Source organism: Marmota monax, unplaced genomic scaffold, assembly GCF_021218885.2.
Source record: "Marmota monax isolate L192 unplaced genomic scaffold, Marmota_monax_Labrador192_F-V1.1 WCK01_AAM20220418_F8-fsc00059, whole genome shotgun sequence".
In the NCBI taxonomy this organism is placed as follows: Eukaryota; Metazoa; Chordata; class Mammalia; order Rodentia; family Sciuridae; genus Marmota; species Marmota monax.
The window spans coordinates 8,975,842-8,995,345 of NW_026693595.1; the positions used below are offsets into that span (position 1 = coordinate 8,975,842).

General features: G+C 41.4%; 1 protein-coding gene across 6 annotated transcripts in view; it reads left to right on the forward strand.

Moving 5' to 3' along the window:
- Window positions 1–19,504, forward strand: part of Kank1 (KN motif and ankyrin repeat domains 1) — a 208,429-nt gene that overhangs the window by 149,857 nt on the left and 39,068 nt on the right. For all 6 annotated transcript variants that reach the window (XM_046459371.2, XM_046459366.2, XM_058584030.1 and 3 more), the window contains one exon: window positions 4,978–5,097. In XM_046459371.2, the coding sequence (XP_046315327.1) occupies window positions 5,061–5,097 (37 nt within the window). In that variant the 5' untranslated portion in view covers window positions 4,978–5,060. The remainder of the gene's footprint in view (window positions 1–4,977; window positions 5,098–19,504) is intronic.

A 19,504-nucleotide genomic window follows, 5' to 3' on the forward strand; every position in this document is an offset into this window, starting at 1 on the left:
CATTTAGCGCTGAGTCACAGTGGTTTGTCTGGGAGACGCAGGTGAACTGGAGCTTGAATTCAGCCGATCTGGGCTCGGTATGTGTTCTGAGAGGCACAGACTGTTTGCCCCAGATCCACGTCAGCTCAGCATTGCCTAGTGATCCTGAGCAAACAGCATTTAGATGGTTTAAGACTCCCTATGCCTGTGCAGCTGAAGAGGTCAGAGACTTGATCTCGCCGCACCCGCCGCCATGTAGGATCTCTATCGAAATACTCAGAACTACACACAGTAAAAATATTTAATTATTTTCCTGTCTTACATTCTTTCATAGCACCTTTATTAAGATCCTTCCAAGATTCTAGAATAATTGACAAAGGTGTCACTGTTACCGCTGTTGACCGGTGAGGAGTCTTTGCTTCCCCAATGTTGAAGACTAACACCAGAGAAGCATGCCAAGGCAAGGTCAGAGTAGAAATTAGAAGTTTATTAAAGGACAGCAGAAAAGACTTCTCCCGGAGGAAGAAGGGGACCCAAGAGGTGGAATACCGATTTTTAACAATTTGGAAATGAGGTTTCATCCCATACCTAATTTTTACATGTAATTATTTTAAGTGTTGGGGACTGAACCCAGGCCTCTCACATGCTAATAAGCACATGCTATACCCCTGAGCTGTACTCCCAGCCCAACTAATTTTTTTTATTTTATTTATTTTTTGTTAGCTATACATGACATTACAATGATCTTGGCAATTCATACATTTGAATCATTGGGGTATAATTTTTAATAAGCATTTTATCATTTAAATTTTAAATTTATCTAATTATTAATAAGCATTTTATCATTTAATTGTTGATATTTTTAAATCAGTGGTACTTAAAAATAATAGTTTACCTTAGAGTTCGTGACAGTTTAGATTTCAGTAACTATTCATAGTAAGAAATCAACTATGCTAGCTGTCATCAGCAATATTATCAGTGTCATTATTATCACTGTCCTAACCAATACAGTGGCATTGGATTGTTTAGCTGTGCTAGCCCAGAATATATATATCAAATCTCAGTTTCATCTAACTACTGTTTTCATTGGTGTGTTTTTTTGAGGGGGGGACCTAGTGAGCTGTTTTTCATAATTTCAACTAATGTAAAGCATGGAGTCAATACATACAGTGTTTATGTTTGCTGAACTGTACTCGGAGAACTATGAAAATGTTCTTTATTTAGTCTCTTGAAATAAATAAGAAGATTCTCAATTTTCTCTATTGATATATTTTTTCCTAAATCCTTTCAAAGAAATGTTTTGTTTTGTTTTTTTCCCCCTCAGCTAGCAGAACTAAGCCACCATTGTACCACTTAAGATTTACTGGTTTGCACTCTCCTCCAAGGGAGAGAAGAGACAGTTTATTGATCTGTAACAAAGAAATGGACCATGGCCAAGCCTTTTCTGGTTTATACAATGCACTGACATGAGAATCTGCATATCATTAAGAAGAACAAGTCCTCACAATTTGAGGCCACCTGTCAGACATGAACAATAACTGCAAAAAAAAAAAAAAATCAATAGACAATATTACAACTGTTCTCTGCCTGCACTGCTAGATTCTGTGCTGGTGACAGGGTCTTGTTATTTTACCAGTGATATGCTTGTAGTGTCTGATTTTAGGCTTCCTCCTCCTCCTCCTTTTGGTTTTATGGTTTAGTTTGGGGGAGGGTGGGAGGGACCAACTCAGATCTGAGGGAAAGGTCTTCTGCCAAGTGCAAGAGGTGTTCAGGAACGGGAGAGAACCTTGGGCCAAAGTTGATGAAGCTTGACTAGGAAGATTTGGGCACATCTCCTTCCAGATATCTCGACACGCACTTCATCCACCCCTACACATGCAGCTTGTCTCTTCTTGTCTTTGGTTTTGCCCTCCAGAGTTTAAATGGTGGTATTTACAAGCCACGATGAAGCAAGAGCGCCAACACACAGGCTAGCAGGGGGCCAGTAAACAGGGTTTGAGTTTAGGTTCTGGTTGTTGTTGGCTTTTAGAGTATGATTAGGTGAATAATTCTCTTCTTTACTCCTCATTTATCCACTCCTTCCCCTCTAGTTCCCCCAGCTCTCTCATTTTATTTTAAAGCTGTATTTGTCAGACTTTGCTAGACATTCATTCTTTTCCGGGGGTGGGGTACCGGGGATTGAACTCAGAAGCACTTGACCACTGAGCTACATCCCCAGCCCTATTTTGTATTTTATTTAGAGACAGGGTCTCACTGAGTTGCTTAGACACCTTGCCTTTGCTGAGGCTGGCTTTGAACTTGCAGTTTTCTTCCTTCATCCTCCGGAGCCAAGCCGCCTGGGATTACAGGCTTGTGCCACTGCGCCCAGCACCTGATCATTCATTTTTAAGAGATACAGTTCACACTGCCCCTGAAACCTGGCATTAATTCAGCCACCTCTGACTGTGCACAGGGGTTATTGCTGTCCCAAGTTCAGTGCCGTGGACCTGAACCAGTGTCCCTGTTTCCCCTAAAATGTCAGGTGGTTGCCCCTTAGAGAAATTAGAGCTATCCTGTCATGGTGTTGCCAGCCAGAGACTGGGGACCAGCATGGAGTGGAAGGTTCGCCACCAGAGCTGACCACTGGTCCCTGTAGCTGGAAGAGCCAAGCGGGGAGCATGCTTGTCAGAGTAGTCGTTCAACAAGAAAGAGGAGGAGGAGTCCTTTTGGATGTGCACTGAGCTGCTTTCACAGAGGTTGACTTTGAACTGTGGTGCAAACCTTTTCAACAACAAGGACAGTGTCACTAGCTAAGCAGCAAGGTCTCACCTAGTGTGATCAAAACCACCAGTCCTGTCCTTTCCCTTACTTTTTATTTACAAACATTTCTGACCTCTTATAATCTCCATTATGGCCAGATAGTTTCGTTTTGCTAAATTTTAAGATACTTTTTCCTTTCTCCAATGATTTTAAAACAAATAAAATTAAAATTGACAAGATGGGTCTAGATATTTATTTTAAATGATTCGCATTATGAAAGGAATAAAGGAGCCCCAAATCATCTAGGTCATCACCCAAGGCCAACCACAGGGAACACTGGTCCATTCACTCGCAGTTGTTTTAATCGATGTGTAAATATGTGCATACATATTTTTGAAAAAATTTGTTTTAGGATTTGTTTGGTGGCATCTTTCTTAGATCAGTGGTACGTAAAATAATGATGTACCTTAGAATGGGTGACATTTTAGATTTTAGTAACAGCAGTAAGAGATTGATTAGTGTTAGTTGTCGTCAGCATTATCCAGGTTATTATCATCATTATCTTTTTTTTGAGCAACATATTTTGAGTATTTTACCAGACTATTACAAATTTTTACATAATCATAGTGCTACATTAGGATTCAATATATGACTATTATTATTTTTAGCATCCTTTTCTTATTGGGAGGTCATGTAGGCATCTTAAAAGTTTTTTTTAAGAGCTTTTAAAATTATTATTTTTTTTTGTAAATGGACACAATACCTTTATTTTATTTTTATTTTTATGTGGTGCTAAGGATCAAACCCAGTGCCTCACACATGCCAGGTAAGCGCTCTACCACAGTGAACCACAACTCCAGCCCAGTATACTTTGACATGTTATACATACATAGAATAAGTATAACTTGTTCCAATTAGGATCCCATTATTGTGGTTGTACATGATGTGAAGTTACATTGGTTGTGTACTCATATATGTGGGTAGGAAAGATATGTCTAATTCATTCTACCATCTTCCCTCATCCCATCTCCTCTCCCTTCCCTTCATTCCCCTTTGTCTAATCCAGTGAACTGCTTCAATGTTTATAGTAGCTCAATTCACAATAGCCAAGCTATATAACCAACCTTAATGCCTGACAACAGATGAATGAGTAAAAAAAAATGCGATGTGTATGTATGTATGTATGTATGTGTGTGTATATACATACACACACACACACACAATGGAATATTACTCAGCCATAAAGAAGAATGAAATTATGACATTTGCTGGTAAATGGATGGGACTGAAGAATATCATGTTAAGTGAAATAAGCCAGTCCCAAAAAACCAAAGGCAGAATGTGCTCTCAGATTAAAAGTTCAGTTGACATTTTAAGTATGTGCTTGAGGTTTGTTCAGCTCAGGTTTGCTTTTGTGGGTCTAAAGTTAGAATTTGGTCACATTAGAAATGGTCTGGGGGCTGGGATTGTGGCTCAGAGGGAGAGTACTTGCCTTGAACACATGAGGCACTGGGTTCAATCCTCAGCACCACATAAAAATAAAGCAAAGATATTATGTCTACCTATAACTAAAAAAAATAAATATTAAAAAAAGAAATGTCTGTTTCTATATTTACTGTTGTTTGCTTTTTTCTGCCAGTATTTTTCAGAAAGCATCTCCAAAAAGCAAATGTTGGAGTAATAATCTTCTTTAGTTTTAAATTTTGTGATTGTAATATGTCTCATAGTAATCTCAGGTAACTTTTAAATAGAAAATCAATATAAAATAAGAAATATGTTGCCCCACATGGAGTCTAATGTTTCCAAACTCTGTGCCTTGTATGTCATCTGAAGTTTCTCCAACAGACAATGGAAGGTTTTGAATTGTGCTGTGTTTTTAAGAGGGTAACTGACTGGGTCGGATTTGTGTTTTAGAGAGAGAGGTGCCTGCTTGGAGAAAAGGTGGGGTTGGGAGAAAGGACTTCAAACATCTCAAAAAATTTGCACAAAGTTACCTTTTTAAAAAAATGTTAACATCTGGGGCAAGAGCGTTGTGTTTGGAGGTGTTTCAGTTCCTAGCGCCTGGTCCATGGTCTTGATAGCTGTCTTCATACTGAGTGTCCGGGTCCACTGCAGCTGCCTCCTGGATCCTCAGTCTCTCTCCTCCATTCCAATTTGCTTTCTCCATCAGCCGTCTTTTTTGTAAATAGAATTCTAAGATTTAGTGTTGTACATATTTTTAAATGATCCATTTTGATGGGGCTGTCTTTATTGTTTCAGGTTGAATGCCTTTGGGAACTTGATGCATAAAATTTGCATGACTCCTCGCTCCTTTCTGGGTCTGTCCTTGGATTCCAGCCAGCATGGCTCACACCACAAAGGTTAACGGCTGTGCCTCAGGTAACTCTGGGCTCTGGAGGTGGGGGTAGGGAGTGTGTGTGTGTGTCCCCACATTTTTTATTGGTGCACTATAGTTGTACATATTGATGGGATTGTTGTCACGTATTTGTACATGCACACAATAGAACTATATAATTTGGCCAATGTCACTCCCTAGCACTTCCCCTTCCTTCCCCACCTTCCACCCCTTGGTCCTTTTCCTCTACTGATCTCCCCTTGAGTTTTAGGAAATCCACCCCCCACCCCCAACACTTTTCTTTACCTTTTTCCTTCTGTATATGTTTTAAATGATGTCTTTTGCTCAAAAAAAAATTGTCTTTTAATGATAGATAGATAATAGCAAGTTGCCTTGATAAAAGTAGGATTCCGGAGCAATTTTCTATCCACTGAAGTTTTATTGTTCCTTACTTAATCGCTTAGAAAATTTGTATTTATCTTTAGACTTTCTGTACTGAAATCAGGTGAATTATTTATCTAAGTCAATTCTTTCAAGGTGTTGAAAGGGAAATGTAAAATCCTGAATGCTAATGCAAGTATAACAGATATGTTCTCGTGCTTATGTCAAAGGGATTGAAGAAGGAGAGAAGAAATATGTTTGAATGCTGAAAATAATTCCTACTGTGATGATGATGATGGTAATAATCAGAGGGAAAGGGGAAGAGATGGGGTATTCCGTAAAGTGACTCCATAAAGTACTATACAACAAGCCGTGTTTGGAATCATACAGACCCGTATTCCAGTTCTTACATCGGTTATATTATAGGAATCTATAGGTTGAATACCAAATATTGTTTATGAAAGATTTGGGAGAAATCCATAAACAAATACAGAGAGATGGTACATGACCTGAGATGACAACCTGTCAAAAATGGCAGGCCAAGTATTTGGTTTTCTTTTGAATTATCTGCCAAATAGCAGACTGAGTGAGAACAGGAATCCTCTGGGAATTCTTTCCCAGAGCCTGTGTCCACAGTCCTAGCTCTGCTGACTCTGAGCACCCCCAGTGGCAATGCTGTGTAGAGGAGGGTGCGTGGCTTTTGAGCCAGGAGATGAGAAGTGGAGTCTTAACTGCAGCACTAATCATGAAACACTGGGCAGACAGTGTCAGACACGTGTAAGACACGTGTCTGCCTGGGGGTGAGGATCAGCGAGAGCACTGGACTTGTAGTCACACATGCTGTGTAATCTGTGAAGCACTTTCAGACAGCAGAGGAGGAGACCTCAGAAATGGCCATTCCCAACCCTGTATGTGATTTTTTTTTTTTTGTACCAAAGTTTGAACCCAGAGGCGTTTAACCCCTGAGCCACATCTCCAGCCTTTTTATATTTTATTAGAGACAGGGCCTCATTAAGTTTCTGAGGCTGGCTTTGAACTCGAGATTCTCCTGCCTCAGCCTCCTGAGTTGCTGGGATTACAGGCATGCACCACTGCGCCCAGCTGTATATATATATTTTTTTCCCCTAACTTTTCCTCACAGTATTAAGCAAGTGCTCTACCCCTGAGATACACTCCCCACCATGTATGTGACTGATTTTCTGTTTCACCAATCCTAGATGCAAAAGTAAACCCCTCTGGCAAAAACACTGTGACTTACCCAAACCCAAATAAACTCAATTGTTTTTTGTGGGACATCAGATTTTTCCCGTCCATTCCTTTGTCCTTCCTACTGCCCACCTCCTTAGGCCTTTTTATAGATTCTGCTCAGGGACTATCCATAATAAAAATACGAATGACAAGATACTCTGCCCACATTATTACCCTTTAGTCCTCACGATAGTCCTGTAGAATTATGCCACCATGATTATCATCATCATCATCATCATGGTCACCCTCTGGTGTCTATGACAAAGTCCTGTCTTCGGGGCTTAGGTCCCTATCATGCTTGCCCTAATGCCTTTTCCAACGTGGCCTGCCCTGCCCTTTCTCCCTGTTCCTGGGGTCAGAGAGGCCAGCTATAACTTCTCCTTCCCCACAGTGTCCTGCAGCCAGAACTGGGCTTTGAGTTTGAAAACTAAAGAAAGTTGTCTGATTTGTGACGGAGGGTGTCTGGACCAGACAAGGGAAGGCTTTTCCTCGTTGTACAGATCATGACCCCTGTAAGCAGATCTGTTCAGAGGCACAGTCTATCACCAACTGTCCTAGCCGGGGACCTAATGCTGGGTTCGCAAAATCTGACTATTCCAATAACTCAAGAAAACGACAAAGGAAAGCATACAACCACATAGAAATACCTTTTTCAGTATTCCAGAGACAGCTCTGTGACCCTAACGGTCCTTGGAAAAAGAGAGCCACCAGAATTCTTTATTCTTATATAGGGAACACACCCGGGGAGGTTCCATGGAACATTCTATCCCCAAAATGGCAATGGGGTGGGATTACAAAGGAATGGGTGAGTGTGGCTCAACCCTTGTGGGGGATGCAGGACTGGAAGGCGTGGTCATTCACAGTGGCTCCCCACAACCGTCATTCAGTCACTTTGTATACACCCATGTGCAAACGTGTGAATGTGATCACTCACCATAGACAATTGAAAATATCGAAGTACAATTGTCTAAAAAAAAGTAATGAATAACTGGTGATGCTACCACCTAGAAATAAATGGTGTGCTCATTTTCCAATTAGTCTTTAATTAAGGACACATCCCCACTGTCCTTCAGTTAGATTGGATAAAAGGCACTGATTTTAAAACGAGAGCAGTTGATGGTGTCATTTGTATGATTTATGATAAGTTTCTGACATACACTACATGTAAAGGTAGGTTGTATGACAAGCAGTTGTATGACAAGCACAGTAAACTTTACCTGTACATGGCAAAGATTATTGAGCACCTACTTTATGCTAGGTCCTGTTTCTGATACTGGAGATACAGCAGTGAACAAAACAGGTAAAGATCCCTACCCTGGGGCTGGGGTTGTGGCTCAGAGGAAAAGCATTTGCCTAGCATGCGTGAGGCACTGAGTTCGATTCTTAGCATCACATAAAAATTAAATAAGGGTATTGTGTCCACCTACAACTAAAAGAATAAATGTTTAAAAAAAAAAAAAAAGATCCCTACCCTGCAGGATTATATATTCTAATGGAAGTTGAGGTCTCCTGTGTACAGGTTGCCAGACATACTCACACTGAAGAAGTACTATTTAAATTTAAATTTAACCAGGTATTCTACTTTTGTTGCTAAACCTGACCGCCCTACCTGGGTACCCCTTCCAGATTGCATCCACCTCCCTGCCACCCACCCTGTCATTGTCAATCCTTTGTCATCGTGTTATCTGTTTTTTACCAGAGCCTCCACCTTACTTCTGTTGACTGGTACAGTTTTGTGTTTATTAATTCACAACATTTTGTTATAGCATGACTACTCTTCTGCTAATGTAATGAGATTAGAGCATCATAAATTGCTCTCGACTGTTCTGCTGTAGCTAGTGAAGAAGCAAAGAGGAAAATAGCTATATATCTTCAGGGAGTGGAGGTGGGGACAGTCTGCTTTTTACCTGGTCCCTGAATCATGCTGTGAACTGAATACTGATTGATACTTCTCTGAACTCTAATTAACGTTGTGAAACTTTAATTAGAGCTTAGAATTCCTTTGGAAGCCAAATAACAAGTGGCTTATTTATCAGATGATGATAACAACACCTGCCTTATCTTTTTCACAAGACTTTTGTGCAGAAGAAAACAAAAAGCTGTAAAAACATTTCTGTTTTTTTTTTTTTTTTCCCCATGGGTTTTTTTGAAATGTAAACTGATAGGCTAGAAGTATAGCTCAGTGGTAGAAAGCTTTCCCAGCACGAGTAAGGTCCCAGATTTGATCCCTAGCACCACGAAAAAGAAAAAAGTGAAGTACAGTCAGATGTCAGGGGCTTGCACCTTGGACCTTGCCCTGTTGTGTGCATGAGCTCCTGTTCTGGTCAACACCTGCCCAGCGCCCTCGTGTCAGACTGCCCAGCACTGAGACATTGTGGCAAGAATTGTATTTCCAGCCTTGCCCAACATTTGGAGAAATGGATGGATGAGCATTGTGAAGTGGCTTCATGCCTGCCTTTTCCATCTTGATTTTATTTTTTGCTGCTAGTTACCTTTCTCCATTTTCCCTTGCTCTCATTTCTCTTGCTTTCTCATAATTCGTGCTCTCACACATGTGCTCTCTCCCTCTCTCTTTCTATACACACATACACACACACACACACACACACACACACACACGTGCACGCGCATATGCACACATATATAATACATATATATTTAAGGCACTTTTAAAAATTAATATAAAATTTATAAAATTTGATAGGAAAATAGGGCACAATCACTCAAAATTCCACAGAAGGCCTTGTTTTTAGTATTTCCTTTTTTGTCTTTGTCCAAAGAACAAACTTTGTTTTTGTACATTTTAGGCTCTTGGTTTTAACATCCTTTGCACTCTTCCAATTCTTCAGGGACCATAGTTTTCAAATTAATATTTTAGATGACCATATACTATTCTGTAGACTGTTTCTAGCAGTTGAATTACTCTTCCTTTTTTTGTTTGGTAGTTTGGATTGAACATTTGCATATTTCTCATTGTAGATGATGATGCAGAGAACATCCTCTTGCTTAGTCATTTTTCTTCTCCTTTTTGATTGTTTCCTGAGAATAATATCACAGAAACAGGACAAGTGGGTGAAAGGGCAGGGCTGTTATTACATGGCTGCTAAAGCTGCTGTGAGGCTTGATTCTTATTACCCTGGTCAGTTATTTGGCTTCAGGTTTTGTCTCTATGCTGATCTCAAATGAGGTCCAAAGGCCACTGATAAGGCGGGTCCAGGAGACAGCTGAAGACTCCTGCGGAGCAGGCAGAGCTGCAGCACATGCAGCCCACTCTCGGCTGTGTAAATATTTTTTCTGGGCAGGAGCATTTCTCAAACAGAACTCTGGGCCCACTGCAGCGAACCTGGGCGGGAATTGTGTGCTATTTATCAACATAAGACTACTTTGCTCTGACTGGTTTAGCTGGAACGAACCTGCTCTTTTCTGAGACTGTAAGGAAAGACAGCACAGCAGAGGTGGTGCCTCCGTGGTGGTGAGTCTTAGACCTGTCCTGTCACCTCAAGGGGAGAGCGTGAGCTGGTTAGAACGGGCTGCTGTAACTCCTGGGCTCCTTCTGTAACTTCCAGGGCCCCCTTATTCCGCTTGCAGTCGGATTGAAATGTGTGTTCTCGTTTGTTATTTCCCCATATGTACTGTATGATCAGACAACCAGAAGAGCGGAGGGGGTAAAACAAAAGTTGCCTAACACTGTAGAAATGTAGGTAAGAGGTTTTGTTTTCAGTTCTCTTTCCTCCCTTTCCTATCCTGAGATGACAAAACAACTTTCCTGGCTCACGTGCTGAGTTAAGGAAATTTGATGTGGGCTCTTTTTTCTTTGTCCAAGGCACTTATGTCAACCTTAAAACTTGGAAGAATGTTATCCCTGAAGGTCTGATGGAACAGATCAAGGGGAAAGTCTGTAGATCAGAAATCTACATAAAGCCTGAAAGTAGAATGGTTCAAAATAGCCAGGTCCAGTGGAAGTCTCCTGGCTATTCTGGAAACTGAGGTAGGAGGATAGCTTGAGCTCATGAGTTTGAGACCAGCCTGGGCAACACAGTGAGACACTGTCTTGACTCAAAAATAAAATATCCTCCCTGATAGGGATTATGTTGTGTTTTTCCCTTAGTGTGAATTATTTCACTGAGCCAAATTAATAATCCTATTCTAATAAAGTAATATTTATTACATCTTGCAGTTTCACTCTAGCATTAGATGTGTTTATTAATTGAATTTAAGGAGATTTTGGCTTCAATTGAAACTGTCAGTTATTAGTCCATTGAAGGCTAATTTCACACTGAGGATTATAAGTGCAATCATTTGTTTTCTTACAGTGGTGGAGTTTGAGAAGATTTCTTTTTTTCCGAGCGTGAAGCAGTTACATTTGAATTTCATAGCTGTTAAAATGCCAGGACCACCTACGAATAGTAGACCCTGGCTTTTGGAGTCTCTCTGTCTGGTTAATCAAAATGCCAGAATTCATCCAGCCCTTGCAGAGGTTTTTCGGAAGTTCTTCCTGGTCAGGGCTTGCCTCTTTTATAAACTCTCAAAGCTGCAGCCAACTTCACCTTATAAGCTTTCTTGCTCCAAACCTTGAGCAAGTCATAATGGGTTAAGCATCAGATTTCAGACAGAGCTAAGCCGAGGAAGGGCAATTTGTCTTCCAGTGAGTACTAGCCTGCTTGGGTCTAGCTAGGATAGAATCTCACTCCGTCTATTCCCCGGTGCTGGACAAGAATCCCTTGGGTTGGAGATTTCTACCCAGATGCTCTGTAGGTGCTAACAAGAAAGAAAGAAAGAAAGGAAGGAAGGAAGGAAGGAAGGAAGGGAGGGAGGGAGGGAAGGAAAGGAAAAGAAAGAAAGGAAAAGAAAAGAAACCATAAAATAAAAACAGTAGTGGAGAGATTCACTATGTTAAGAACTTGAGTGGTTGCTGCTATTCCAAGAGACTCTTAGTCCAGGGATCACAACAGCCCTTCCTACAAAGATTTGCATATAGCCTGCAGACTTCCCAGTGTGAGTATATTGGCATTTATTTCTGATTATGCACTTCCCCTCTTTCTGGAAGGACTTGGGTGGGCTAGCTGAGCCCATCAAAAGTATAGCTCATTTGCTTCCTTTTTCCATGATGTTTTGCTTTCTTCCTGTGTTCTGTATAATTTCAGTTCATCTTCTTTGTGCAGTTTCTGAGGAACATTTGTATGGGCTTAGAGAAAGATAAGTAGCTAAAGCTCATCTTCTGCATTGGGGTCCTTTTCTGTAAAAAAACGGTTTGATTCTAACTGGCATGAAAAATATTAGCATAGTTCTCAGACTCATAGAAAGCAATAAATTCTTAATTCTATTTCTGGCAAAAATTTTAAAAATTGCATTGAGTAGACTTTTCTAATAAATACCTTAAAGAAGACGCAACCAGGAAATCAGATTTTATAAGATACATTCAAACGGTTGTAGAAATTTTCAGCCCAAATAAAAATGGATTTTTTTTCCTTTCTTGGCTTCTGCATTAAATATATTTGGAATGAGCTGTTAACTGATTTACTCATTTCCATATGCTTTAGGAAAAATATGTTCATATTTAGAGGCCAAGTTGGGTTCTGCTTTTGGGCTGCAGTTCATTAGGAAGCCTGAAAACAGGAGAAGGTTTAAAATATGTGGCTCATTTGTGCATACAGCATTAGTGACCTCAGTTGGTAGTTCTATAAGAACAAGTGATCTCACCACTTAAAAATAAGTATGCTGCTATTTTGAGAAAAAAAAATTTTTTTTCACTATTGGAACCAGATTTCTTATTCTAGCAGTTGTTAGAGCAAAGCATGACTAAAATTTAGATTAAGTGATATTCCCAAATATTCCAAAGGCTTTTATAATCAACAGATAAAAAGTAGAACTAAATGTGAAAGAGAGCTTTGCCAAGGGGCAGATTTGGGGGATTGTGGGATTTGTTCTTATCTTGAAAGTCAAACCGGGGTATTCTTAACTGTCTGATCCATGGCAAGCGAAATTTGAGTGATTCAGTAGTTGTCCAAGCTGGATCAAAGGTTATAGTCTTGCTTACAGTTTCACCATAAAGACTTTTATTTAAAGGAGATGGGACTAGTGTACCCATTTATGGAAACAGTTTGCTATTCATAGTCACAAGCTCATTATAGTTCCTTTTTTTAAATTTAACTTTTATTTGTATTTCAGATATGATTCATTTAGGTAGAATGAAAACATAGCTATGTGGTTTTTCAGGATTTATTCTCACAGTATTTATGTTTGTTGATAAATCCTATCAGCTTTGCAAACTTTGTGAAAACATTGATTCTGCTCATCCTGCTAATCTCCTTGGGTTGGAGATAACCCTCTTTTTTGAATGCCTCTTCCCCTGCACCAACTGTTCAATAGGCCTGGGCATTTTAAGTGTCTCTGTACCATAAGCGTATTTAAGAGTATCCTGCAGGAATAGAGGGGGATATTTCCAGTAACTCAAGCCCGGTGCTTAATATCTTTGTAACCTTAGTTATATGCATCAACTTATACTTTCTTCTAATAAATAAAACCTAAAAAAGTTCTTTCCTCCTCTGCTCTTATTATCCTCTTCATCTACGTCCATATATATATATGTATATATATATATATATACCTACGAAAGTATAGCTGATGCAGTTTCTTTCCATTGGTGTCTTAGATTGATTGGCCCAGATGCTTTATTCAAATCAAGGACACACCATAGAAATGTTTTTTGGGGGAAGCTCCTTCTCCTCCAACTGGGAGGACAGAGACTGGTCTGTCTTCCCATGACCTGGCAGAGGAGGCAGAAGTATTTGCCCAGTTTATGTAGCATGTACCCTAACTGGTGCCTGCCTGTTCAAGTGGTGAATCAGCCTGATGAGACAGAGTTTTACAACACACTAGGGTGGAGACCTGGAAGTCTGTAGGCCAGTGGGGGAGGAAGGGGTGGTTTGCCTGTCAAACCATTCCAACAATGTAGCTTACAGGAAAAAATTGCAAAACGCCAAAGCCCTGTACCACCAGATTTTTCCATTAGCACCATAATTCACACATCTTCCAATCTGCCCCAGAGACAGCTGATTGGCAGCATGAGGGGAAACAGCCACAGCACATCATAGACTCTGGTTGGTTACCTCTCAACTTGTCCCATAAGGAGTCACAGCAGGCCCTTCCCTACACACTCCCTTGAATCCTGCACACATACGGGAGCTGTCTATCCTCCGAGGAGAGGTGCTGGGACTTTATCTGAGCACAAGAAGTCAGCAGCTGGAATTCAGGATACTGATTTTAAATGAAGAATCCTGAGACGGAGCCTCTTCCAGAAAGGTAAAGGGGGCTTAGAGCTGGGTGCTTTTCCTCTAGGTATTGTCTTTGGTGTTCTGTTCCCCAGGACACTTTGATGATGAAAAAGTAGAGTATCCACACAGTGGTGAATTTAAATCGGGTGTAGTCTGGCAACTACTGGGAGGAATGATATGGGATTCTGCAGAAATAATTCAATAAGTTCATTCATTCAGTTGCTTTCTTTAGAATGACCACACAGATTTACTTGGCAGAACAGCCCCTGCTTCTCTCCTTTGTGGAATGGACCAGCCCCAAGGCACAGAGAAAGTTACTCTTTGCTTTGTTTCTCACTACTTTATGGTTTTGTTTTGTTAAGGATGGCTGGCAAGATTACAGATCCCTGAGCTTTGTGTTCTTTTATTTTTCTCCCCCCCCACCCCCCCCACACACATACTTTTACTAACTTTATAACTTTGAACTTTTGTTTGGGGCCTTATTTTGACAGAAATTATGGTTTAACTCTGTTTTCATCCAGCCTCGTGCCTGCAAAAACCATGGCCTTGCCAGTCTTCTACAGCTCTAGGTGGTGGGTCTAGATACGTGCAGACTTATGTAAGAAGGAGGGGCATTGGCTCAGTCCCAGCAGCTGTTCACCCTTCCTGCTGTGCCCTGCTGCCCAGCTCATGGCTTTGCTTAAGGCACTGTTCTCCGGTCCTAGGTAACTTTCTCATATCTAATAATGCAGACCCTTCTTATCCTTCAAGTCCTGCCACTCTCTCCTCCCCCAACAGTGTTCTAGATAAACCCAGTGAGATTCATCCCTTCCTCTCTATTCCTAGAGTGCTTTGTATTTCTATGAAATAGTTGCCATCACTTGCTTTTAGTTGCAGTCATGTGCCTCTCTGACCTGTAAACTCTAAGGTTTAAGAGGTAAGAGTCATGTTATCTTCTTCTTGGACTATCTTGCCTTGCTGAGAACTCTGTAGCGCCAGCCGATTCCGTGTTCAAACAGTAAACATTTGCATAGTCTTTACGTCGTGCTGGACAATGCTGGGCATAGAACCTGGAGCAAACAGTCCGCCCCGAGCTGCTTACTAGTCTGATGCTGCTCCGGTCTTTGCAGTTTTCTTCCAGTCTGTTCTCCTAAGTCTCCGTCGATTACCCTGTTAATTCATGCTCTGACAGCTCCCCTGGAATTTCTTCTGAGTAAACAGGTGGCATGTCACACAAATTGTCTTGCTTCTGCGGCTTCTTGTAAAAGTTGTTGTACCTACTTTCTCTCCATCATTGGCTCTAAGGAAGCCTTAAAATGGAATTGTCTGAAATGCTTTGGGTTTCAGAGAGAGATGACCAGGTATAATGTGGTTGTCCCTGGAAGGATTATTGTCAGAGGTGATTTCTAACTCCCATGGCCTGTCTTTCCTCCTTTCACTGCAATTATTAGCAGTCCAGCCAGAGGGGGAGAAAGGATGTGGAGCTCCAGTCAATTCCTCTTGCCCTGGGCTGATCTGGTCCAGTTTGGTTGGAACTGTGGATAAGGAACTAAGCTGGTGACCTCTGGGAGTCTGGCCCATTGGTTTACCTGCTTCTTTCCTCACTCTTTCCTTGGGAAAGTCTTTATACTTATTAACTCTTATGAGCTGTGAGAAATAAATAGCATTTACTATCCCTTAAGCCATTATCATTTTTGTGATAATCTAATGTAAGGTTTTAATTCTCATTTAGTTCTCTGACCACCGTTCATTTCGTCATTTAGCTTTTTAAAATGTTGATATTAAATCTTGGATAGAAAATATACTATGAGACAGTCTCTTAAAATTTGATGAAGATAATAATGGTGAGACAACCCAGACTATAGAGAAAGCCCGGAGTGTAGAAACTTGGTGTGACTCCCATTTAAGCCTTTGTGTGTTCCGGGAAATGCCCTTTGGTGAGTAAGGGATTACAAAGACAGAGGACTTTTGCTTGTCTTTTGGGCCATGGAACTATATCCTCTTTCTAATGTCACTGTCCTGGCAGGAATCGAACCACCCAGGCACACCCTCCTCCTATTGAATATAGAGTGGCCTCTCCTGGGAAAGTCTCCCCTATAAGCAGATTCTACTAATCCAGGCAAGTAAGAAGTGCTTTTCCAAAACCTGATGTAGTGTGTGGCACACACCTAACAGGAGGGAAAGGGCATGGGGCCCTTGCTGGACTTGTCCTTTTAATCCCCTGCAAGTCCTGCAGCCCTCTTTAGGCTATGATAGGGTGGAGACAGAGCCTTGGTGTGGTGGACAGGAACCGCACCCACGTTATCTCTCCTTAGAGGTCCTCAGACACCCAGCTTTTTGGTATCAGACCCCATCTCACAAGTCTGAGGTGAGAGGACACGTATAATAAGGTATTTGAATTCTTTATGGGGTTGGGTGGAGTCTCCCACATGCCAGAAATAGCCCAGGCCATGGAGAAGGGAAACAGAGCATTCTGTCTTCAATCTATCTCTCTTTATGATCAGTACTCATGGGTAGAGCTTTTACAAGGCACGTTTGCCTAAGAGGGAGTCTAGGGTGGTGGTGTGGTTGTTTTCTTAAAGTGTCTCATTAGATAAAGAGCTAAATTTAAACATAAGAGATAATCAAACTAATATGCAACAGAATTAAAATAGTTTTTGTTATTTGTGTTTTAATTTGTCCTTCTTCCCCAAAAAGCTTGTAAGATTAAAATCCATCTAAATTGAGAAAGGAGGAGATGACCAGCTGGAAAATGGGGAAAGGAAAGGTCTAGAAACAAATGAAATTGGGACACTAAGGATTAGCAGCAAGTAGTCCTTGCTGATGTCAGGTGTGGACTGAGGGTGTGTCGTGCATGACCAATCCAATGTTGTGCTCTAATTTGAATTAACTGCCAAGATTTTTTAAAAAATAGTTCATTTCATATAAAAGCCAATTTCTTCAGCTTCTTTGGGGGAGGGGAGGCTTAGATCTGGCCTCACTGGTATGTTCTTCCCCATGGCCTCAGTCATGGTGAGTGCTCAGTCTCCCCAATCCTTCATTATCCTTTCCTTTTTATACCAGTTTCACACTGAAGGTATTTATACTTGTGGCCTAGACCCTGAGGGGACTTGATTGTTTAAGTGGGGTACCGCCAGTTTGGCTCTAATTTTCTAGAAATCAAAAAATAAACAACAACAATGAAAACATGGTTTAAGTTGCAAACTTTGCATAGTTTAGCTGGGCGTGGTGGCACAGTGCCTCCAAAAGCTACAGCAGGGGGATTATAAATTAAGGCCAGTCTGGGCAACGTAGTGAGATCGTGTCTCAAAATAAAAAATCAGAAGGGCTAGAGATGTACGTAGCTCAGTGGTAAATGCCTTCGAGTTCAGTCTCCAGTGCTACAGATAAAATACCATGGTTCTCATCCCTGAATACAGAAGAGAATCACCTGGAAAGCTTTTTATATTTAGAGACAGGGTCTCTCTGAGTTGCTTAGAGCCTCACTAAGATGCTGAGATTGGCTTTGAACTAGCCATCCTCCTGCCTCAGCCTCGCAAGCCACTGGGATTGCAGGCATGCTCCATCGTGCCCAGCACCTGGAGAGATTTTAAAATGGCTCATATCCCAGCCCCACCCCAGGAGATTCTGATTCATGAGCGGGTGTGGAAGTCAGCATTTTTAAAAACAGTCCCAGCATTTTAGCCCAGCAGTGAGGAGAAACTTCTGGCACTAGAGTATCTGCTCTGGGAGGTTCCAGGCTTGGCACCATCACCTTGAATAGCAGAGCTAAAGTCTGACACCTCTCTGCGCCCAGAGTCCTGCCTCTCTGTAAAATGAGGGTGTGGACTAGGAGTCCTTGGCATAGTCATAGAGCTCTATAAAAGAAAACAAATGCTCAGAGTTTCACTCCTCAAGGAGGAATGAAATAAAAAGTGTCCCGTCCACTGAAGGTCTCAGGGTACAGCACTGGTTGAGATGAAAAGGACAAAGCTCTGTAAGTTCATAAGGGATATATGATGCATGCCCAGATGGGAAGAAGCTGCTCTGAGACCGTGAGGGGAAAGGTGGCTGGAGAGGGGTAAGGGGAGGTTTCAGAGGGAGCTGATGCTCTGTCTGGTCCTTGCAAACTTAGAAGAGTTTTGCCTGAGAAGGTTGGGGGCTTCCTCAGAGGGGGAAGGAACAGTAGAAGCAAATCCCTGAAAAACGAGGATGCTTTTCTCCTCCCCAAGCTTCAGGACTGCCAGCTCCCTTCCGCCATCCACCTTTCTTTTCCCTCTAAGGACTACAGGAGAGAATATCCTTAGTTTATAACCCTTGGTACGACATAGTATGAATGTATGAATGTAGCTTATGAGTGATATAAGTTCATCCTTTAAATGCCCAGATGACTCTTACTAGAAGGTTATGTGACAATTACACAAGTTCATGAATGCATAAAGCACTTGCATCAGTGTGGTCTGGAAGAACTGTGCACTGTGGGTGGTTGGGGAGGATGTGGGCAGGCTGTTAGACTGAAAGCCCAGGGCATGCGTGCAGTAGGGCGAGCCTGGGAGGGTGCTGTGAAATCCATCTAAAACAAGAGGAGCACATCCAGAAGGAAGGTAAATCAGCATTTGTCGAGAGATGGGCATCCTGAGGTTTCTGCAGTGCAATCCACCTCCCCATTCACTTTTCTCTAGATTAGGGGGCAGGCTGTCAGGGAGATTCTTGGTACAGTCATCTTGTTTGGCTTCAGATGTGCCTGATTGTAGTCCCAAAGTTGTGGAGCCACCATCCCGGGACAAAGACTGGGCTAGTGCACTTCACAGAAGCCTCCTTGCACAGTGGTCTATCTCCCTTCCTTCTCCCTGGGTGTTGTATTTTCTGGCCCCTCCCCCTCTATCCACAGAACAGCCTTAAGTACCTCTTCTTCCCACAGCTCCTTTGGCTTCTTAAGAGCAGATAGGTGTGTCTTTCTCACATTGGTGAGAACCTTTGTGACTGAAGGTTTCCAGACTGAATGAGCTAGTATTTTCAGTCATTTCCCTCCCCAGCCCTGTCATCCCCCTGTCATCCGAAGGAAGGACTAGACGTTCATTTTCATACAATGACTTTTTCTGCTGGACCTCCTCCTTAGAAGTGCATGGGCACACCCGCAGGATCAAGCATAAGTGACCTTAGCAAGATGATCCTCTTCAGTTCCTTCACAAAATAAGCTATGTTATTACCAGAACACAGTATTTATAGTAAAAATTTAGCAGAGTGTTTTTATAGTGTCAAGAAACAATGCATTCCAAAGCTTTCCTCAGTTTAATTCTTAAGAACATATTTTTCATATTAAAATTTAGTTTTGAATATAATAATATCTATAAAATAGCTGATTTTTTTTAAAAATAGAAGAAAATTTCTTTATCAAAAGCAAATGACAGAGAAGGGATATAGCTCAGTGGTAGAGCACCTGCTTGGCATGCATGATGCCCTGGGTCCCATCTCCAGCCCTGCAAACACAAAAAGGCAAATGACTAATTTTTAGGGTGATGGCTATGTTCTATATATCAACTTTATACATAGTCTACTAAAATTCATCAAATTGTGCTTACAATGGGTG